The sequence below is a fragment of the Microplitis mediator genome, chromosome 1, assembly GCF_029852145.1.
Source record: "Microplitis mediator isolate UGA2020A chromosome 1, iyMicMedi2.1, whole genome shotgun sequence".
Taxonomy (NCBI): domain Eukaryota; kingdom Metazoa; phylum Arthropoda; class Insecta; order Hymenoptera; family Braconidae; genus Microplitis; species Microplitis mediator.
The window spans coordinates 13491303-13501818 of NC_079969.1; the positions used below are offsets into that span (position 1 = coordinate 13491303).

Consider the following 10516-nt stretch of genomic DNA (forward strand, 5'->3'; position numbering starts at 1 on the left):
GTTCCACAGCCTTTGGGCTGTAAAAAAAAAAAAGAATAATAATTTTTCTGCTGCCAACTACTACAGGACTCGGAGCTGTAATTGAAAATTATTACAATTGGCAACAATAATAAAATGAATCAATGAGATGAATATGATTAAGTGTATGTATTTTATTTAGATTTACAATCTAAATCGGTAACGTAGTAGAGTAAAATATTTTTAATCGGTCTTCTTAACAGCTCGTAGATGACTTCGATGAAACTGCTCAATTTCTTCTCGACTATATTTCGCTGCGATCCAATCCTTGTACCCTGGGTATCTTCGGTTGCAGGAATTACAGTGAGGGTCAAATAGCTGGACTGGGATACCACAGCCTTGACAACGTCCCCGTAGATAGTCTTTATACTGTTTATCGTGAGGACGGAAGCACGTTGCCGTTGTAACTTGGTCCTGATAACACACATGACACATGTCAGGCCGCCATGGTAACCGACATTCGGCAATTTTATGATCCCGTTGCCGACAGTTTTGACACGCATTGGTTATGTACAACGACTGAGCTTGTGTCGTTACTGTTTGTGTCCAGGATTCTCTCAGTTCTGTGTGACATATACGAGGCTTGACGGTGACGCAGATCTTCTCAATAGCCTTGCAGAAGGTGGCAAAATCCATGAAGTGGATACCGTTGTGAATTACAACCTGTTGTGATGTATCCGTAGCAGCTGCTGTAGAGTTCGATGGTAGAGTAGAGTTGAGGCCAGACAAGAATTGCTTGTATGCCTCTTTAGGTGGCAGTGAGACTTCATATCTTGGAGCTGGAGTGGTCTGCGAGTACGGTAACGAATTGGCGAACGTTACCATTTGGATCTTGGTCTTAATATCCTTGGAGATAGCACCAGAAGCTCTCAGTGTCGTTACTTCCTTCTCAGTCAACTCTTGGCGGGCCATTCTCCGGGCAAGCAGTGATGATGGTGGAAATCTGGCATTTTCTGGTGATGGACGTTGATACGCGCCCTCACGGATTTTCAGTCCAGGATTTGGACCACACGCTGACGATTGTTGAGCCAGTAACGATATCATCGACTTATTATTTGGAGTGATCCCAATATCATACTCCACTGGAATGGCAGACTGTGTTGGTAACGTCTGACAACTAATTTCAGTAGTAATTGACGGTGTTTTGGCGGTGACGGCTTGAAACTTATGTAGAAATTCTTCTGGACTGGGCAGCTTAATTTCAGAGATCATCTGCTGACTTTTCTGAACTTGCTCCGATAACTGTTGAAGCTGAGCAGTAAGATGCATGGTGGTATTTAATTCTGGAGCAGTTGGAGGTACTTTTAGGGACTCCAACTGTGTTTTGAGTTCTGCTACTTGCTCAGTGTTAGTTTGGACCACTATTTGCAGATCTTCGAGTCTCTCGTCGATACGCTCCATCCACTGGGTATCGAATCTTGATATCCCAGATGATGTTGGCGTGACCGTAGGACGTTGACTGGTGGCACGGTCAATACGAGCATGTAATTTACTAAATTCATCTTTCATGAATTTAGTAAGTGTCTCAATCATTGCTGACGTAGGAGTAGTAGTACTCGGTACATATAATACAGATGATGGCCGACCAAACTCGATACCAGTTGTTGTTTGCCATGGTGGCAAAGAAGTTCCGGACTCAGCTGATGATACTAGCCCAGTAGACCATGTTGATGATGATGCAACGGTTGTTGTTATCACTGGTGTAGCCGGTGACGAAATTGACGGTGTTGTGTCAGTAATATGCGACAACTCTGATGTGGTATTTAATGAGAGTGATAATGAAGCAGATGGTGGTGTAACTGGATGAGTTGATGATGTTTCAACATCAGATACTTCATCCCCAGACTCATGGAGTGAGGCCTCGGTATCTGAGTCGCCAAATAATTTTACTCTCATGATGAATGATCTGAAATATATCGATACTAATCAGTTACGTCTTCGAGACCGTCTAGGAATTTTTAAGTCATTGTAATAATATGTGCCAATATCGTTACCGGCATTATCTTGTAATTTAACTACTAGAGGACTTAAAATTTTAGATACAATGGCGGGTCCCGAATATTTTGGTGCTAATTTAGCACTGTAACCATCTACTTTTTTACTCAATTTTTTATTTAAATAATAAACTTCATCACCGACTTTTAAATCTATTGGAGTATCAGAAAATTTTTGTTTATTTTGTTTACGCGTACGTTCCCGAGCTTTCAACATATTTTGCTCAACAAAATGTCTTAATTCGATTGCACGGTCCATTCGGGCTTGCCAAACGGTAACGTCAGATACGTCTAGATTTTCGAGAGGATCGGTATCGTTAATTAGTCGTGCGTCACGTCCGTGATTTAAATAAAATGGTGACACTCCTAAGGCAGTGTGTACCGAGGTATTGTACGCGAATTTTAAATCATCGAGATGTTCATCCCAATCTTTTTGATTTTGACTTGTAAACGCGACAATCATAGGTTTAATTGTGCGATTACAGCGTTCGACGGGATTTGCACAGGGGTGACCGATAGGGGTTGGTGTGAATTTTATGTTAAATTGACTAATTAAATTAATTATGTCTTTATTTATAAATTCTTTGCCATTATCAGAGATAATTTGACAAGGAGGGCCCCAATGATTAAAAACAGCCGTTAGGTGATGTTTTATAATTTTACCCGATTGTTGTTTCAAAGGGAAAATTTCGAGATAGCGAGTGTACAAATCTTCGATAACGAGAGCATATTGGTTCCCCATAGTTGAACGAGTATATGGGCCGATGGTGTCAATCGAGATAATGGACCAAGGTTGGGTTGGTGGTCTCGTGCCGATATATCCTTGCGGTTTTGTCTGATCACTTTTGGTCGTTATACAAGTCTCACAAGCTGAGACGTAAGATGCCACGTCTTTAAACATTCCTGGCCAGTAAAAATTATCCCGTATCCGTTGGTAAGTTTTATCGATCCCGAGATGGCCTGATTGGGCTTCGCAGTGAGCTTTCTCGATAGCTGGACGAATTTCTGGCTCAGTTAAGACAATTTTCCAAGGATTTAATTCACCGAGTATTTCCTTGACAGCTAGTGGACGGTAAAAATACAATTTATCATTCTCATATTTCCACTCACGGTAATTGTCCGGATATTTTTGGACAACGCGGACTTTTTCATCATACCAAGCGGAATTTTGCGCAATTACGCACAGCGATGGAGAATTAGAATCTGAAACGAGTAAATTGGCAGTCTCTGGTTCTTCATATCGACGTGAAAGCGCGTCTGGAGCTTCATTCTGCGTACCCCGATAGTGAACAACTTCGATATCGTAAGCAGAAATGTCAATAGCCCACCTGGCTAATCTACCTGCAGGATCTTTTAGCGAGTGAAGCCATTTTAATGCAGAATGATCGGTATAAACCGTGACTGGTAAACCCTCGATATAACCGCGTAATTTCCGTAAGGACCACACGACAGCAAGACATTCTTTCTCTGTTGTCGTGTAATTCATTTCTGCTTTATTTAAAGGTCGACTCAGACAGATAATTAAATTGTCTCGATCAAGTTCTGGATCATACTGTGTTAAAACCGAACCTAATCCAGTGTTGCTAGCATCGGTATATAAACGATATGGTAAATCTGGGTGAGGTAATGACAATGTTGCAGCTTTTAACAGAGCTTCTTTCGTTTCAACAAAAGCTTTCTCTTCAACGTCTGTCCATTCCCAAGGAACTCGAGTACTGGTCAGCTTGTTCAAAGGACCTTGGACTTGTGCGACATTTTTAAGATGTTTATGGTACCAGTTAACTAATCCATTAAATCTTCGCAGTTCCTTACGGTTAGTGGGTCGTTTATAATCTGCGATCGGTTCTAATCGAGCTGGATCGGGTTTCAAGCCCTTTTCATTGATGATAAAGCCCAGGAAATGAACTTCAGAGCACCCAAAATGACTTTTTTCTTCGTTCATCTTTATTCCAGCCTTGCGGAAGCTTTCAAAGACAGCTTGAAGAAGGATTTTGTGTTCTTTTAAGTCATCGCTGATAATTATCCAGTCGTCGAGATAAGCAAAAATTTTATTTTCAGCTTCGATGTGAGAAAATCGTGTTTTTAACGAATCAACAATTTCTCGTCGTACCGTATCCGAGACTTCTTGATAAGTACTGGGGGCATTTGTAAGACCAAACGGCATCCGGATCCATTCAAATAAACCTCGGCCATCTACGCAAAATGCTGTATATTGACGGCTATTTGGCTCAACTAAAACATGATGAAAGGCATCACTGACATCAAGTACTGAAATTACTTTAGCACCCTGCAGACTTGACAAAATACGATGCATGATCGGTAACGGATAAGCAGATTTTTTCGTGACTTTATTTAATGGCCGGTAATCGATGCACATGCGCCAGGTATTATTTTTCTTCGGTACCATTACCGGCGAACATGCCCAAGCACTATTCGAAGGCTGAATATAACCCTTCGCAAGTAATTCATCTACTCTATCATGCATCGCTTTCATTACTGGGGGACTTCTACGATAGGGTTTGGTACGCACCGGAGTGTCATCAGTTAGTTCAATGCGATGTTGAACTAAGTGTGTTAAACCCAATTTGACCTGTTTATTTTTCTCGAATTCTTGGGCTAAGAATCGTTCAAGATCGGCCCGTTCAACTGAAGAAAGTGCATTTAATGACGTTAGATTGGTGAATCCGGACCGAGAAAAAAATGAATGGATAACATTACTGGTATTTAACTTCCAAGTACTATCCTTGGAATTTACTTGAATCTCTGCTAGCTGCCAGAAATCAAGACCAAGGATGACTGGAGTAGATAATTCAGATAAAACACTCAACCAAGTAATGATATCGTGACCGTCAAGTTTTATTTTAAATGGCGCTCCACCACGTGTTTGCGTGGACTTGGAGTAAGCCATTGTTACCCCATGAGTGCTAGTGGGGTCAGGTGTGAGATCTTGCAGCTGATTTTCTTTGATTTGTTCATAAGCAATCTCAGAAATATAGCTGCGCTCACTCCCACTGTCCAGTAATGCTTCCAACTCATATTTACCGATAGAAATTTTAGCGATCATGCGACTGACTGTCGAAGGTGCTTTAAGACTCGCTGAAGACGTCATGAGACTGTAATAATTACCATTACTGAGGATCGGCAGTAATGTACTTTGTTTAGTGTCGGCATTCAGTAATATCGAGAATTTTGGGGCATAAGCAATCTCTTCACTGGAATCAGAGCGATACTCGTCGATCTCTGAGTCATATAAAGGACTAATATCCTCTCTTAGATCACAGAGAGGGGTATCGTCTGCATGTGAGTCATTCTCGAGATTTAAGACCGTTTGCCGTTGCCGTTTTTCAGTGTCTAAATCAATTAATGAATTTTCGATTAAAACTTTTGGTCGATCTTTATTAATATTATTTTTAGAATTACGCGACGGGTTTATGGATTTTTTAATTTTAGATTTCAGCGTTTTTATCGAATTCTTGATTTTTGGTGTTTTGACATGTAAAATTTGCTGTGACGCTTCAGAACTCGTTTCCCAATTGGACTCTGCATCTGCCAGCTTGTCAATAATTTGATCGAGAGGAGTTGTAAAGTCAATTAAATCGACGTTGGGATTTTCCGAAACGTGACCGACTGATTTTGGAGCATCTGCAGCAATAGGATAATTTAGAAAGAATTTCCCATTACTGATCATGAATTCAGGAGCATCAGGATTTAATTTAGACGACTCAGGTGTGACGTTACCGATTTCACTCGATTTATCCGAATTTTCAATTGACACAGAGGCCCTGGTAACGTGATTGGTGTCTACCAGGGCACTTACTCGTTTTTTGGAGATGAGGGACGAGAACGAAGGGGCAATCCCGCCTTGATACGCAATTCATCCGTTACTGGACCACAACAAACCTCAGCAACGTGACCAATTCTCCCACAACGACCGCAGACAGGAGCTTTTGGTGTAAAATTCGATGATACTGGGATTGAACTGACTTTTCCCGGTGACGTATTTACAGTAGCCTGATCTAGCTTTTCTAAGATGGTTTTCATCATAGACTCAAAGTTACTTAATAAGGTGGAAGACTCAGAATTTAAATTTTTATTAGATGAATCTAACTGTGCTGGATTTTGAGGGTATTTAGAATTATGAAAATTTTTATTGTTGTTAAAATTATTATTTCTATTAAAATTGTTGTTTCTATTAAAATTATTACGGTTAGAATTGTTGGTTGCAAAATTATTATTACCGGGTGAAGTGGACGGCTGTAAAGTCTCGATACTGTTTAGTTGATCGGATTCTGAGTCTTTGATGGAATTTAATTGTATACGCGTTTTAATTCTACTGTTATTTTCTTTAGAAGTTTTGAAATAAGGGTTCAACGCATCAGCTGTTGGCTGCCAAGCACTAACCCGTGTATACAATTCTGCGTACGTCATTATTGTCGTATCCGAGAATTTTTGTAAAAAGTGAGGGTTGAATCGCGAAACTATGATTCGAATTTGTTTAGCCTGCGGTAACGGATCTTCGAGCTTTGCAAAAGCACTTTGCATGCGATTAATAAATGCAACTCCTGTCTCGTCGTTGCTTTGTTTAGCCGAGTAAATCCCCTGCAACACTGCCTCATCTGTTTGCTGAACCTGCCAAATCTTAAAAAACTCTTTGAAAGCCGCCCAGCTATGAAATAAACCTTCATTTTCATAGTACCACTCTAGTACGTCGCCGCTAAGGGTGTTGGTTACCACTGCCTGAAAATTTTCGAAGGAAATGTCGTTGCTGACCATCCGCTGCTCGATTATTTTTAAATATTTCTTTGCGTCAATTGGAGAAGTTCGATCACGAGAAGGAAACGAAATGTTCCAAGATTTTACGAGGCGACTAAGATCATATAACCGCATAGAATTAGAACCACTCGTGTTTGAATTTCCCGCTGGAACTGTGTATGTATTACACCATGCTGACTGCTGTGCTGGTGGATATGAGGGTCGTGAGTACATGGGCGCGTATGCTGGTATGTTATTACCATTGTGTGATTGTGTGTATGTGCATGGAAGTGAAGGCTGCAAATTCATATGTGGTGGTAATGTATGAATTGGTGGTGGGACCATCGAGTGCGCGTACGGTTCACGCGCAGGTAAGCTATACATGACGGGCTGCTGCCCGCTCGCTTGCGTTGCCGGGATGAATGCATGTGGGTATGAGTTGACGTAGCTGGTAGGGAGAGGGTTTGCTGCTTGTGACGTCACAGTGGCAGTGGGAAATAATTCTCTCGGCATCAAAATACTTGACGCATTCGACTGAAAATTCGGGGGTGGTAAATGTGCACCCGGGGGTCGTAAAACCGTACTCGAAATCCGAAGCAAATGTTGACGTTCGGCTTGCAGGGCTTCAATTTCTGTTCGTAGTCCCGAAACTACGTTTTGTAATACGGCGACGGAGGTCGTATTTTGAGCTTCAGAAATTGGCGCAACCCCACTTACGTTGTGAGGGTTAACATTAACGTTACCGGTCGCACTGGTAGTCGAAACATTATGATTATGATTTACAGGGTGACTTTGGGTACATATAGTACTGTTGTGGAAATCATTGTTTGGCATAAGGTTGACGAGATCGTCCATTGCACTCGTACTTGCAATTGCCGCGCCCGACGTAGTGGGAAAATGTAAAAGATTAACAGGGTTGTCAGCGGAGGTGACCGAAGGAAGTGACTGCGGAATCGGTGTCCTTGGTAGCATCGTAATTCAACAAAAAAAAATTTTCTTTATCAAACGAAAATAACTTCTTTGCAGAAATAATATATTAAGATTTTATTATTGATATTATTATTTAATCCAGACTAATCAGATTATAAATAAATCTGTTTCAGTAACCGTTATCAAAATAGAATTTAATTCAAAGCTGTAAAGGTGATTAATTTATTGAATAGAACAATTAGTAATTTATTTTGACTATTACAATACTTGATGACTAATAAATTATTATTTATTACTGCAAAGATCTTATTTGAAGTTTGTTTAATTATTTATTTTATTTTGTCGAGCAAAAGATATTTTATTTTAAACCGGAAACGTTTGTACTCTTTTGTATCACAAAAAAAAGTTATTTACTACGGACAAAATTTTATTTTAAAATTTTAAGTATTTATTTTAATATTTACTTTAGGCTGTCTTTATACTTGAGTAGAGACTGTAAGCTGTAAAGCAAATAAATACTACTGTCTCGTGTCACGACGCGTATAGCTAGTATATGCTCAAGGTTACAACGCACGAAAATCTTATGGAACCAAACCGGCACACAATATTACAATGACAATTTCTAAATAATTTATAATAAATAAGTAAATAATTTATAATAAATAAATAAATAGGATTAATAAATAAATAAATAGGGGAAGTAATTAAATATTTTATGAAATTAGATGAATAATGAACGATGAAAAATAATGAAGAGATGAATGTAGGGAAATAAAATTTTTAATACTGGTAAGAAATTTAGTTAATGACTAGAAATTTTGGTAAAAATTTTAAGAAAAGCCGTGAGAAAAATTGATAAAATTTTTCGTTGCTGGTTTGAACTACTGCAAAGTCCCTGTTCGAGCGCCAGTTGAGACAAATCGCCTATTATCTTCGCGACTTTTACCAGCAGCCACCAGAATTCGCGGGTTGAACCCTGGCTTAGGCTGGCCTCTAACAAATTTTTATTTATGCTGGACAGAGCAGTGGGCTGGGGTTCTTGCAAAGCAAAAGACCCGCACTTATTCAAGACCGGCAACGTATCAAAAGTTCATCAACTTACCTCACGGCTTATTATATTATTATAGATGGTATTTTTATTCTAGAGTATTTTATTAATAATCAAATTACTACTTGTAACTCAATTTAGAATAGTTAAATCAAACTTTTAGGCACTCTTACCAGTAATATAGGATAGGGATAGAATAAGGTGGTGAATAATATAGGGAATTTATCAGGATAATATGCAATTTTATTGCCAATCGTAACAAATTCAACTACTTACAATTAAATTCCTTCAAAGTACAATATTGGTCCTGGTTGGAATGCCGGGTGCCAATCAGTGGCCACGTGGAAGCACGCCAATTAATACACTGATTTTATTATTTAATTTATAATATTATTACCGCGAATATATCGCCGGTAACGTATAATATTTTAAATATGCTTAAGTTTAATTATAATTAATTACTAATAAACAGTACAAAGAAAGAATACTAGGTTGCAAGTTAATTGCCCGGAAAATTATGCAGTTTACAGAATATAAAATATTGCAAGTATAATAGTTAATAACGTATGAACGTTAACGGATCCAGGATCGAAGTGGTGACGGATAATTTTTGGGCATCGGGCTCGCCTCCTGACTGTCCCCACTTCTTCCTAACGGCATGCGTCAACGTAAGGGGTTGTCATGTGACCACGGCACTATGACATGTGACATTAGACGGCAACGAGACGGAAAAAAAAGCGGGAACCGCAAGGCTGAAGGCGACTAAGACAATTCACATTGTCTCACCATTTACTATACTATTTAATCCAAATATATTTATAAGTATAAATCCAATGACTTTTATAATACCAAATATCATTTACTATACATTAATTCATCATAATAAATTTCAACAAATTATAATATGCTCATTATAGCCAAATCAAATTAATTAAATTATCCACTGGGAAATTCAAATTACAAATTACAAATTTCTACTCTATGAACTCAATATAAAATTTATATAAATAAAAATACTAATCTTTTTTTTATTTTATATTATTTACTCTGGGGAGAGAAAGACACGGGAACTCAAGATATATTTGGCAACACTGGGTTGCATACCATCAAATTACAAAATCAATTTTACGCAGAGCAATAATATTTTAAACACTATTGCAAGACAAGGAGTCAGATACGCTATCCTTGTGTATAATCAACTAAGGAATTTATTCGACATTACTCACGTATTCACTAAACTCTGGGACATACGCCGAATATACTTAACTTATTATTACAACAATAACTCAGGTTCAATTATTAATCAATTATTTATCGCGATCAACTTTACTGAGGGTCCAGCGATAGCCGATACAACGAATGATAATACAGATGACTTACCGGCGTTGATAATAATTTACTTTTAGAATTTTTCCACAATAAACAATATATAAACTGTTTACTTTCAATTTCATTTAACAGAATAGTAATTATCACCAAATTGACTTTCTTTAATATATACTTTTATTACGGCAACTGGGCCAGAATAATTTTACTTAAAAATCGCGGACAACAATACGTCCTACCTTTACAATAGCCCGGTCCTCTCTAATTAATTTTCCGCGTCGGTTTTTCGAGGGATGGGTATCACTCACGTGTTATCCCCTCTAATGACCTCGAACCCGAAATTATCAATTGAAATAAAATATTTAAACATATTACCTGACCTAAGTTATATGATAATAATAAATTAACTAATGTCATTCATCAATATTTATAAACATAATACTAATTA

General features: G+C 38.4%; 1 protein-coding gene across 1 annotated transcript; it reads right to left on the reverse strand.

The window, feature by feature from the left end:
• Positions 1-58: 58 nt before the first annotated feature.
• On the reverse strand, positions 59-9409 carry LOC130668071 (uncharacterized). Its single transcript, XM_057470133.1, has 2 exons — positions 9019-9409; positions 59-1924 (listed from the first exon to the last, which is right to left on the reverse strand). The coding sequence occupies exon 2, from the start codon at positions 1912-1914 to the stop codon at positions 202-204; it is 1713 nt and encodes a 570-aa protein (XP_057326116.1). The 5' UTR covers positions 1915-1924; positions 9019-9409; the 3' UTR covers positions 59-201.
• Positions 9410-10516: the final 1107 nt, after the last annotated feature.

Bases quoted from the DNA above. Each gene is read 5' to 3' on its own strand.
- LOC130668071 (XM_057470133.1), bottom strand. From the start codon at position 1,914: ATGAGAGTAAAATTATTTGGCGACTCAGATACCGAGGCCTCACTCCAT.